The sequence below is a fragment of the Erigeron canadensis genome, chromosome 8 (assembly GCF_010389155.1).
Source record: "Erigeron canadensis isolate Cc75 chromosome 8, C_canadensis_v1, whole genome shotgun sequence".
Classification (NCBI taxonomy): Eukaryota; Viridiplantae; Streptophyta; class Magnoliopsida; order Asterales; family Asteraceae; genus Erigeron; species Erigeron canadensis.
Window position 1 is genome coordinate 20930078 of NC_057768.1, and position 13854 is coordinate 20943931.

The 13854-nt window shown below is 35.9% G+C and overlaps 1 protein-coding gene across 1 annotated transcript; it reads left to right on the plus strand.

The window, feature by feature from the left end:
* The first annotated feature begins 1057 nt into the window (after positions 1-1057).
* Positions 1058-1657, plus strand: LOC122610407. The gene has a single exon (XM_043783400.1). The coding sequence runs from the start codon at positions 1058-1060 to the stop codon at positions 1655-1657; it is 600 nt and encodes a 199-aa protein (XP_043639335.1).
* Positions 1658-13854: the final 12197 nt, after the last annotated feature.

Sequence of the window (13854 nt, forward strand, 5' to 3'; positions counted from 1 at the left end):
TTGAAATCATCATCTCATTTGTAGTTAAAAACTGTATATTTTTCATGAATATAAATCTAATCTAATTTTTGGTGTTGAAAGATATATTTTGACTATTCAAGTTATTTTTTTCAAGAGAGGCTTGTTTTATATATATATATATATATATATATAAAATAAGGATAAGGATTTTTTAAAGTTGCAATAACTTTATAGGTAAAGATAGAAAACCTTTAACTCTTGGATTGAAATCAAAAGTTAAGATTCAAAAATCAAATTTAAAAATCTTTAACTCAAAGGGTTTAAATCCCTCCAACTTTACCTACCAAGTTATTATAACTTTAGATGATCTTTATCCAAAAAATAATCAACTAAGTTTATTTAGATATTATCAATTATCAATGAAACAAGTATAAACAACAAAATAGTTTTATATAATAAAACTTAATTGTGAACTTTATGTTTTAAGATCCATCATAACTTTTAATATACTTTTTAATATGTTATACGCGTATTACGCGGGTTAACAATCTATTAGATTATATATAGGAGTCAAGATTAAAAAAATCATATTTGAATTTTAATCCTTGATTTTAATCTAAGGGGGGAGGGAGCCGAAGGATAGATGGCGGCGAGCTTCGGCTGCAACGGACGCGAGATGGCGGCGAGCTGGGTGGGGCGAGCTCTGAACTCGCTGCGAGTTGGAGAAGATAGGGACCAATGGTGTAACTTTCCAAACGGTCATGTGACCGTAAGGAGGACGAATGGTGTAAATCTGGACGCTCCAAGGACTAAAAGTGACAAGTCTGGAATTTTTTTTTTTTTTTGAATATCTATATATATGGTCGAATGTATACTACCAAAAACACAACCAAACTCCAATTTACCCTATATTTCTCAATTCAAACACAAATATTAACATATTTTCATCATATGGATCCATTATTTTCATCATCTTCATCATCATCGTCGTCCGAAGAGATTTCTTCGGCTTCGGAATTTTCAATTCCTTTGTCGTTTCTGAATTTATCCACGAGTAGTAGCCTACCTTTTTTGCAAAGAGTTCTTGACGCGGTTGATGACGACTCAACAAGTTCAACAGGAAACTCGCGCCTACATCGAGCGGTTTCGGGAAAGAGCTCACGAAACGCTTATGCATGACTACTTTGTTGAAAACCCAAAGTTTGGCCCGATTTGGTTTCGTGAAAGATTTCGAATGAGTCAAAGGTTGTTTTTAAAGATTGTTACTGATATTGAGCAACGTTTCGTTTACTTTCAAAAGCGTGTAGATCGGTCGGGGAGAAAGAGTTCAGCTGCCATACAAAAATGCACATCCGCGGTGGAACAACTCGGAACGGGCAACCCTCCGGATAACTTTGATGACAACCTTTGCATGGCACCGAGAATTTCTCGCGAAAGCCTTGATCATTTTTGCAGCGCGGTCATCGAGTTATATCGTGACAAGTACTTACGTAGGCCGACTAGTCATGATGTTGCCCGGTTGTATGAAGCGCATGAACGGAGACACAAGATTCCGGGATTGCTAGGAAGTCTTGATTGTACGCATTTTGTTTGGAGAAATTGTGCTAAAGCATTGAAGGGACAATACAAGAGAGGTGATCATCCATACCCCACGGTTACGCTTGAAGTCGTTGCTTCACAAGACTTGGGGATTTGACATGCTTTTTTTGGTCCTCCAGGGTCGCTCAACGATATCAATGTCTTGAATCAATCGAGTTTGTATACGAGGGAGTGAAATTCGACGGCTCCTGACTCGTCTTTTACCGTAAACAACCGTCGTTACAAACGGGGATACTATCTTACCGATGGAATCTATCCTAGGTGGGCGACTCATGTCAAGGCAATGCCATATCCGACTGAAACAAATGACAAGAAGTTCAAGAAAGTTCAAGAATCGGCAAGAAAGGATGTAGAGCGAGCGTTTGGTGTTTTGAAAGGAAAATGGGAGATTTTGAGTCGGCCAATGCGAGCGATGACGGTCGACAAGATTACTAACATCATGCACACGTGTATTATATTGCACAACATGATTATAAAGGATGATGGAAGGGCAATATCACTGGTTCGTATTGTGGATAGGGGAGTTCAAGTGGTTTATAACCACGATGCAGTGGATGAGATAGAAGATGAAGAAGTTCATCATCGTCTTCGATATGATCTTACAGAGCACGTTGGGAGACTAAATTTATCCCATCTCGACGACCCGACGGCTCAACCAACACCGATTGACGATTTATTTATGTAGTTTTTTTTTTCGTAATAAAATGTATGTGTTTTTATTTTATTTCATGTTTTGTATCTTTAAATCTTTAATCGCTAATTGAAATGTATGTGTTTTCTTTATATATCTGGTTAGTTATATTTAAAAGGGTTAATTATATAATGTTTATAAATGTTAAGGATAAATTATTAAAATGTGAAGAAAAGGTTGAGAGTGATGGTTGTCACTAAAAAAGGTTGGAAAAAGGTTGGAAGGTTGAAATGAGGTGAAGTAATTTGATTTGATAGTTGAAAGGAGATAGAAAGGTTGAACCTTTTAACTCCCTCCCCCTAAGGATCAAAATTTCCCTCTAACTTTATTTATAAAGTTACTTTAACTTTAGTATATCTCCATCCGTGGAAATTTGTGGATGCGTAGGTTGGAAAATATTGAAAGTAACATAAGGGGTGTTAAATGACCCGGTCTATATGCTTAGTCTGGTTGTGCTTTCGAAAAGGACCTTTCCACAAATTTCTATGTATGTGGACCCTCTATCAACTTTTACTCCGTTTCACTTGTCATTTTCTGACCCATCAATCGTACCCACCAATGAAACATGGTTCAAATACCAAAACACGAACATATGTGGAAAGTATAGTGCCAATAAATTAATTTGGTGAAGTTAAACAAGATTAATTTGGGGACTAGTTAACAAAGAAAGCATAAACTCCCGTCTCATATTAAGTATTTTAGTTTGACTTTTTAAGTATTTTTCTTTCAATTTTGAGCGTAAATATTTTCGTTTCTGTTATATTACACTTGATATAACATATATGAATTGATTGAGTTTTAAATGTATTTTTTATTGATATAACTTTCAACTAATATATGACACAAACAAAGATATTTATGGTCAAAGTCAAAAGAAAAAGACTTGACTAGTCAAAATAAGACAATTAAAATAAGGCGGAGGGAGTATACATATATATACCCTTATAAAAATTATAGGGTATGTGTTGAAAGTTTATAAAATTTGGAACATTGGATATTACCTTTTTACCCGTACCCATTATCTTTTCACACACACAAGATACTAAGTATGCTCCTTCGATCTAAATCTCTTTTGTGTTATATTACAGCCCGTCAGTAATATCCATCACAACGCTCGGATACCATGCTCAACTTATGCTGTTAAATTACTAGTAACTAAAAAGAGGTGTGGAGGTTGATAGAAAAAAACCAATATATGTTTTATTGTAATGCAAAATATTTAATGGTACTTAGCTCAAAATCTAAACACTAAACCTAATATACCAAAAATTGAGGCGTTAGATTTTTGAAGGCATAAAGCAATTGCTTAGTCACTAATAACTGTTTGAGTCGAGTATACCAATGATATTATCTCATGTGTCTGAGTCGAAACATACCAAATCAAATGAGGTGAAATTGGCATGCCAATGAAAAGAGAGGGGTATGAGCGATTGTCATGCCAAAACGCTCCCGACGTCTACTTTCAGCAGCATTATAATGCCGATTTAAGAGTTAATATCGCATGCCGATTGATTCCGAAATCAAGAGGGAAATAATGTTACATGCCAGTATTTGCCAATTGCCATGTCCCATGCCGATAGGCGGATGTAATGAACTAAAACATGGGAAGACAGATCCCAACGATTTGTGGTCGAACAATAAAATATTGTTACATTTTATATTTTTATATATTTTTCATCTTGACTAAAATAGAATAAAGAACCCAACCCATGAAAAATAAACGACCCCAACGACGAACATTTTTTTTATCCACCACCATCCTAAATGTCTGAATTTACCACTGTGCCAATATATTTGTAACCATCAAACCCTCCACCCTAAAAAACTCTAATACCATGCTCACACTTTCATCTTTGTATTGTTGTGGTAGTTTAGGTTAGGGTTCTGCTATGATATTTATACTTAGAATGTTAGATGATATATGGCACGTACATGAAGTTAATAACATCTTAGACGCATATAATGCAAGTTAAAGGACATTTAAATGAATAAGTCGTGTATTTTAAGAACCAAAACTTAAACAAAAAGGTTGCATTTAGTTATAGACAATATTTTTTTAATAATTAATTTAGACTTTTTATAAGAATGAGAATGCTTTTTCATTCATAAAGACCTTTTTGAAAATACGTCTAGTTGCAAGTTTATAACATAAAGAGTTTTCCATTTTTTGAAGTAGAAAACTTAGTAAACTAAAGAAATGAGTTTTCCAAGTGGGAGTTACAAACAATGTTTTCTGTTTTCTATGAAAATTTTGAAAAACATACATGTTAGCATATTTTTTATTTTCCCATTATTTTTTTATAAAACACAATGTTTTTTATACTTCTCATTGAAGTGCCTATATTACCTTTGCCTTTTTATGTTTCTTTTCATTCATCTATTGATTTACCATATATATCCTTGATAAAATACAAAGTAATTTACAAATTTATCTTTCTAACTCCTAAATTAATTTTTAGAATAAATAAACTACCATTTTACATCAGTAACTCACATTCGTCATCGCCGTCGACATCATCACCGGTCGCTATCGCCACTACCGTCGAATTGCGCGAAAACCCTTTTAGTTTTATTAAAAGCAGCAAATAAATATTTATAAACGAACAATTTCAAACATCCTGCGTGTATAGATATGTGTATTTGAAATTGTGATTTGTCTCGTTCCTAGAGTGCAATATGTTTGTTTCACACTCCTAAAATAGATATTTTTAAGATTTGCATTAACATATCCTTTTCTAGATAAAATATTAAAGATAATCAACATGTATTACTTTATTAGCGATATTATATATTGTTGATAGTGATTTTGGTTTCTAATTGGTAATTAAAGATTTGACTACATACCAAATCAATTTAAAGTACCAATTAATATTTTAAAATTATATAATAATGCAATGGAATAAATCGGATATACATAAATATTAAGGAAAAGTAAAAAAAAAAAAATTGGTTGTTGATTTGTGTGCAATGAAGATGACTTGATATTAGACTACTAGTCATGAGTCATGACACATCAAAGATAATGACATATTCGTCCATATTTACACCTCATAACACCCAACAAGGTTGTAAAACTCTCCCAAGTCAGCTGAGTTTTCAAAATAAAGTCCTGACTCTCCACCTCGTCAAGTCGAGTCCGAGTCACTAGTTATCCAACTTTGATGCGAACAAGAAGATGATGAAGCATAATCTTATCAACTAATCTAACGTTTAATTTTCAAGTTTGAGTTTTTATATTAATGTTTTTAAGTAATTATTTTTAAATTTGAAGTTTGGAATATATTTTTAACATTTTATTACATATAATTTCAAAAATACTTATATTTTGATATAAAATTCCAATCCGAGTTCTCTCCGAGTCGAGTCCGATTCTTCAAAAACTCCTGACTCCCCCCTTGCCGAGTCGAGTCCGAGTTACGAGTTCCTCAACCTTGGCACCCGGTATGGAGTTAGACGCCTACGACGATACCGACATGGCTTGCCACCACTGAACCACCCCAGTTCGATAGACCCTGGTTCGAAGACGGGGTATGAACCTGATTTTGGGGCTTGTTTTATTTTCTTAACTATTATTAAAGATATACCTAAATATGTTTGTATGAGTATCTTTTATTTATATATATATAATATATATATATATATATATATATATTAAAAGAGAACATTTAATTTTAAATTGAAAAAATCAAGATCTTTCATTTATTTTCAACATTTAATATCTACTATAAAATCAACTTTGATGATATCATTTTTAATAAAACAATTAGTCATATACCTTTTCAGTCTTCCAACTTTAATAAGTATGAGACGTTCGACATAGTAATGTTAAAATGATATTTAGGTTAATTCAAACTATTCATTCTCACTTTCAAAGTTTTGGCTTTTAATTCTAAATTGAAGAAATCAAGACCATCAATTAATTTTCAACATTTAATATCCACCATTAGATTAACTTTGATGACATCTTTTTTAACTAAATATCTTTTCAGTCATCTAACTTTAATAAGTATGAGACTTTCGACATAGTAATATTAAAATGATAATTAGGTTAATTCAAACTATTCATTCTCACTTCCAAATTTTATGCCCTCCATAATGTTAACCTTAATTAATTGGTAATTTTCTTATACAAACCATTAACAATAAAAGTTATCAGTATAAATGGATGATGCGCGGTGGCATTTTGGTAAATAAATCAAACTTTTCTGAAGTGATCAGCCTGGGTTCCGATCAGCTTGGGTTTGGGTCAGCTTGGGTTCTGATTAGCTTGGTCAGCTTGGGTTCTGATCAGCTTGGGTCTGGGTCAGCTTCGTTGGTCAGCATAATCAGTTTGGTCAGCTTGGGTCTGGGTCAGGTTGTGTCGAGTTGGAGTCTGTTCAGGTTTGGTCAGCTTGACACAATTTACACATAATCTACACAAATGTAGATTATGGGTTTTGGGTCAGCTTGGGTTTTGGGTTGGGTCAGCTTGAGTCAGGTTTGGGTCAGCTTGGGTTCTGATTAGCTTGGTTGGTCAGTATGATCAGTTTGGTCAGGGGTCAGGGTCTGACCCAGCTGACCCTGACCCAGACCCAGGCTGATCTAGAACCAGGCTGACAAAAGTTTGATTTATTTACAAAAATGTCACCGCGTTTTTTTTTAAATCCATATGTCACGTTCTGATTGGTTCATAAGACCCTCTCCCCCTTCTCTCCTTAAGACACCTTTTTAATTGATCTCTCTCCTATATATATATATATAGGGGTTAGATATTGTAAAATAAGTATTAAGGTAAAACAAATAAGACAAGATTTTTAGATCGTGGTTAAATTGATGCACGAAGATTCACGAAGCAATTAATGTACGATGATTTTCATGATGCACGGTGATTATTACTGAAGAAAAACCTGATGTTTTATTTGTTTTACCTTAATAGTTGTTTTATTTTATCCGAAACCTATATATATATATATATATATATATATATATTGGATACATAAGAAATATATAAACCAAACTTATAGAAAGGGATATATTTGTGTATGTGTGTGTTAGGAAGAGATATGTTGGTATAAGACAAAAAATAAAAACAACATGAACTAAACCAAATATATGAAAATATATTAGTGAGGGTTAATTACTTTTAGAATAAGAAAAGCTCAACAACCTATCACAAATAGTGACGTTTTATTTACCAATGCTTCCTTAAATCAACCTAATGCTTACAACACACCATTAATCTAAGGATGACAATGGACGAGAAAAAACCTGTTATTCGCTCGTTTGCGGATCACGAGCGGATGATGGGTATAGCTAACTATACTAAGCAAGCATATAAATACACCCAAAAATTGTTCCATTTGAGTCTACTTTGATGAAGGAGGCGTTAGGGAAATCAATAACTTCGCTATGGCTTCAATGAAGGAGATTAGATGCTTGTGGATCATAGGCACAAAAACAGCTTCTACAAAACACATACTATTCGTGTATCAAATTATTTTAAGGATACCATGGATCCTTATAAGTAAACTATTTCCCACATTGGCCCAACCTTTTAACTTTCAACTCAATTGAGATAAACACATGTTGTAATCTGTAAAATATATAATCATTTGTGACACTACATAGAAACTAAAATATCCTTGTCGGGTTAATGAGAAATAGTGTCAAACGTTATTCTCTCATTTCTATTGTAGCCTTGAAGTCTTAAAAATTATATTTATACTATGGTTGATTTATGAAAACAACTGATTAATTATGATTGTTCTTAAATTATTTATTATTGTGTCAGTTTTTATAGCCTTTAAGTATTTTTTTATATCATTGTGCTAACTTTTTATACGTATAAATATAATTTTGTATAGGTTTCCCCCGCGTAAAACGCGGGATATAATCTAGTAAATTGTAACATTCAATGGAAAAAAGTGCTATAAAAATGAATTGATTAAATTAACACTAACCTACAACACATGTATGACGTATCATGGGGACCATAGCTCGGACATGTCAGAGTCTTTGTCTCCATTTGAGCAACCAGACAAAGTTTGTTACACTACGTTCCACATCGAATAACAGTCCCTTAGTCACCGACGTCATGCTGAGGGACCAAATTCTAGATCCATCATTGGGCTCTATAAATTCCCCTCACCAATCTTATTAGAAGACCAATGAAAAACACATACAAACACCCTTTCATTACACTTGGTGGCGTGGAGCAATACTTATACTCCGCACCTATTGGGAACCGCCAGCAAGTCTAAACAATTCGTTATCACTCTCAAATACAAGATTAAACCCTATTATTTTAAGTGTAACATTACCCTTAAACAAGTGGCACCATCCGCATCATAAAAACAAAGACCTTGTAACGAAAATGAAGGAAGAGGAACCGAGGTCCCCTTTGGGCTTTGAAACCTCACGAAATTCACCACACGCTCCACCAATTGCCAGGCAGTTGGAAGAGCTCACACCACTTTTAAGGGAATTCTTCCAGCAAGTAGACATGCATAGCGTTCGAACACGTCTAGCAAACTCTGACAAAACATAAAATATAGATGAAGATATAGAGGCAGAGATACCGGTCCATAGAGCCTTCAGAAACAAATCCGGACCCCCAGAGTACACTTCGATGAAACACCAAGACGGTGTTCAGACCCTCTCATTACAGGCTACCATCAGCAAGAACCAAACTTGCCACCCATGGCGGAGGAATACGTCCGTAACAATGGGCAAACATATAACCAAAACTACCACGCATACCGCTCCCCCAACACACAACCTCCCACTCTCACCAATACTTTATACCACAACCTACTAGAGGATCAAGAAACATATATAACCCGTATTTTGCCTGGAATGATAGCAGACAATCACAAAGTGACTCCTATAGGTACAAGCAGACACAAGCCGACCACTATAGGCCGCAGTTTTGGGCAGACCCTTAAGGCTACGCACAACAACTTCCAACATGGATCCCAGGTGATGAAGACATGATAATACAGACGGAGCCAGGGCCATTCGTACAATGGATTGAAGATTATCCCCTACCAGAAGGGGGGCTCCCGAAAGGAATAGAGATGTATGATGGGAAAGATGTCCCGGACAATCATTTGAAACACTTTAATGGAATGATTTGTATGCAAAGGTAGACTGTATCGATAGCTTGTCACTTGTTTGCTCTAACGTTGAAGGATGTAGCCCGCGCTTGGCTAAACGCTCAGCCAGTCGGGAGCATAGTCAATTTTGAAGATCTGAAGCGTAAGTTCTGATCTCATTTTAGTCAGCAAAGAAAGAACAAAAAGATCCATCTGGAGGCACACATTATTAAAAGAAGAGAAAATGAAACCATTAGACAGTTTATTACTCGTTAAACCGAAGAAACAACATTGATGAAAGGCCTCAGTGAGAACCAAAAGTTTTCAGGTTTTGTTCATGGTTTACATTTCCAGCCTTTAGTCGAAATCCTCTCCATAGATTTGCTATAGGAATATACAGTTCTTATGGATACGACTTATACTTTCCTCGTGGGAAAAGCAATGGCCGGAGATCTAAACGGACTCAACTACGGAAAAGATCCAGACAGAGAAAGAAAGAATCGAAGCTTCCGTCACGAGAAGTTTCGCTCAGCTCCATTGTAACACCCCGAGCTAGGCTCAAAATGCACCGAAAAGCATGACACAACATGGAGTTACCGTAGAACGAAACTATATGAATTTAAAAGGATTCCGGTGAACCCAACAATTTAGTTATAATGTCACAAAAGCATAAGGAGCATTCAACCATCAAAAGTTTACAAAAATAACATTCAAAAGATGGCTCATGATCCTAAGCAAATCCCATCAACGGGTAATGAATCACGGATCCATGGTCAAGTCCATCATCTAGCAAAAACACATCAAGCTCTAGGATTCTTTTGATTACCTGAAAAGTGTACTAAACAATGTCAACACTAGGTTGGTGAGTTCGTAGGGAAGAATGAACAAGAACACATACCAATGTAATCCAATACATAATTAGCATCAAACATGATCTAAAATTTGCACACTTGTACTCAATGTCCCTCAACGTCCACATATCATTAACAATTGTCATCAAGTACTAAAAGTACCCGTAAAATGTCATCAAGTACATATCGTACCCGTATAATGTCATCAAGTACTAAAAGTACCCGTTTAAAATGTCATCATGCACTCCATTATGCTCATTGCACGTAACTTGATCGTCATTGTCTACACAAAATCAACACCTTGTATATATACTTTGTTCGTTACTACTTTTGAAAGGCCTTTGATGTTTATATATAGGGTCACCCACAGCCTTCCCACCACATCTCCAACCTTTCAAAGGCATTAATGTCTTCCATATATACCCAACTATCCTAAAAACATCTCAACATAGACATACAATAACCATGCAATGAAACACCTACTTGCACGTCAAAAAAATCATCACACAACATGTAAATCACAAATGTCATCAATGAACGAAGTACATTTTCAGTCCGACTCTCAAGGGAGTAAGGGAAACTACGAAAACTCACCTTTGCCTTGCAAATGTTAAGTTTAGAATGAGCTACAACTTCAATTGTTCACCAAAAGTTCCCGACCTATCAATGTATAACATAATGTCATTAATGTCATCTCTAAACCCTAGGACAAGTTAGTCTAGTTGATTCAAGTCGAGTCGCAAACCCACTAACGCTACAATGATCTTCCCGAGTAAGAACAAAACACTTTGGCTCGACATTTTTAGAAATTAAGGAAGATTCGACCCAAATGAATGTTACCACAAGAAACTAGACTCTCATACGATTCTAATGATAGGTCATATGACTCGATTGGACCTATGGTTTAAAAGTTACGATCGTTTAACGAAAAGTAAGTTTGCTGGTACAGGGAAGAGGTGCGACGCACCAAGAAGGAGGTATGACACATTTTTTGATCAAAAGTGTGGGTCAGGACATTGGTGCGGTGCACCATTGAGGAGGTGCGACGCACCTTTCCCAGACCAGCAAAACACGAACAAAACTCAACCCAAACTCAAATCTTGACCTTGGAATCGATTTAGGAGGTTCCAAGACTCATTTTGAAGCATAAATAAACATCATTAAGTATAACTAAACATGTTTCATCATTCAAATCCAATTCTTTAACACATTTACATGTCTAAACCGTTCTTGACCCATTTGAACACAAAATTGACCCAAAACCTAGTTTTTGGCTTAGAATTAGTTTTGAGAAGTTCTTGATCTTGTTTTTGCACATAATAAACTCATTTGGACATAACCTACTCAATAATTTCACTTCATAACATCATTTTCGACCGAAAATGATTTTGACCTAATTTTTAACCCTTTGAAACCCTAGTTTTGATTTTTGAAGTTAAAAAGACCAAGAGTGCTTAGATTTAGATGAAATACAAGTTTAATAACTAGAAATGATGAGTTTGAGAAAGAAAACACTTACCAAAACTTCCACAAGCAACCAAACCCAAATTTGACCTAAATGGAGCCTTTTCTTGCACTTGAAACCTTGAATTTTTGATATGATGCTAGAATGATGATGAGGATGATGATTTTGTTATGATTTCTACTTGAACACCATTAAATTTGTGAATTAAATTAGAGAGAGATTGATAGCTTGAGTGTGTGTGATTTGTAAGTAAATAAGAAAGAGAAAAAAATGGAGAAATGGATGGGGAAAAAGGGATAGGGTTGGGTTAACTTGGGTGGGTCATGGGTTGGGCACAACCCATGGGTAGGATCCATTTACATGTTACTAGTTAGCTTGAATGTCATCTAAGTGAAAAATCGATTAGCACAAATTAATGATCTCGACTAGCACATAATTCTCAACTTGAACAATAAATTGGCCCATATGAACACATTGCACTCAATTGAACCTTAAATTGCACTAGAACATATATTGATTAACTAATACTTAGTCAAAAATACACATAGTCCAAGAGTCAAGAACCACATTTGTTACATCCATTCAACCGGCCCCAAGGGCATGCATCGGGGAGTCATAACACAACAGGCAATCCTCAAAAAAATCCCCGGGACATCCTAACCACCAAAAAAGCTCCAGCAAAAGGAGGGCAGCGACATAAGGACACCACAAAGTATTGTGAATTCCACAACCGCCATGGATATGACACGAATGAATGCAAAGTTTTCAAAAACATGGTGGAAGAGGCCATGAAGTCGGGAAAGCTATCTTCAATACTTAATGGAATCAAAGAACCAAATCCAAAGCAGAACAACGGGAAAAACCCGATAATTGAAGGCCCATAACCAAAGGCAGAGCCATTAGAAGACGTAATTGCTGTAGTAATTATAGAGCAAAACTAGCCGAAAGTTGCCCCAGCAAAAAGAGAAGCGTGGAAGAATGTGGCAATCAGTTTTCCCCAGTTGAAGACGAGGAAGCTTCAGAGGCTCCAATTGTAATTGGAGCCATTATTGGGAACCACCCGGTTAAAAGAATACATCTAGATACTGGTAGTGGGTGTGAAATTATGTATGAACATTGTTTTCTAAACCGGAAGGCGGCACTTAGACGAACAAGGAAGGATAATATAAGTCCTTAGGTAGGCTTCTCAAGGGAGAGAGCTTGGTCACTCGGAGAAATAGCACTAAATGTATCTGTTGGAGAGGCTCCAAAATCTAGAACATAACTGCTGACCTTTGTCATCATTAGAGCAAAATCACTGTATAACGTAATTTTGGGAAGTCGGCTATGAGAAGAATGAGAATGGTCTCATCTCCAATACACTCAATTGTGAAGTTTCCAGCACCACATGGTATAGGCTCCGTCAAAACGGAACCGCGAGTTAAACGCCGGTGTGCCCAAGTCAGGATATGAGAAGTAGGGGAGTCATCTCGCACAGGTGAAATGGTTGAAGTAGAGATAGAAAAACTTTTTATCAATGACAAGTATCCGGAGCAACACGTACTCATCGCGAAACAACTCCCGATAGAGTATAAAAGAAGGCCGAAGGATATTTTGAAAAAGAATAAAGATGTGTTTGCATGGACACCGACAAATATGACGGGTGATGATATACCCTAGAAAGCTAAGGTGAGGCAATGAAAGCTTTGATACACAACATTATCTGAACACAAGGCCTCACATGGAGCCAATAAAGCAAAAACGTCGCAGCTTAGTCCCAGATAGAAATAAAGCCGCAAGAGAACAAGTCCAAGATCTGGTGAAAGCAAGAACTTTAAGGGAAGTCAAATATCAAAGTTGGATAGCAAACCCAATAATGGTGAAAAAGCATGACGGTGGATGGAGAATGTGTGTCGACTTTACAGATATCAACAAGGTCTGCCCTAAAGATTACTATCCTCTGCCAGAGATAGACTGGAAAGTCGAGTCTCTCGTGGGCTTTAAGCTCAAATGTTTTCTAGCCGCCTACAAAGGCTAGCACCAGATACAGATGAATCCAAATGATGAAGACAAAACAAATTTCTACACGCCCGGAGGCATTTTCTGTTACAAAAAGATGCCTTTTGGAATAAAGAACGTTGGGGCAACATTCCATCGTCTAGTCGACAAAGATTTTGGAAAACAGATCGGAAAAAATCTGGAAACTTATGTAGACGACATGGTTATAAAAAGTAG

Excerpts from the sequence above, each read along its gene's own strand:
- LOC122610407 (XM_043783400.1), top strand. The coding sequence starts at position 1,058 with ATGACGACTCAACAAGTTCAACAGGAAACTCGCGCCTACATCGAGCGG.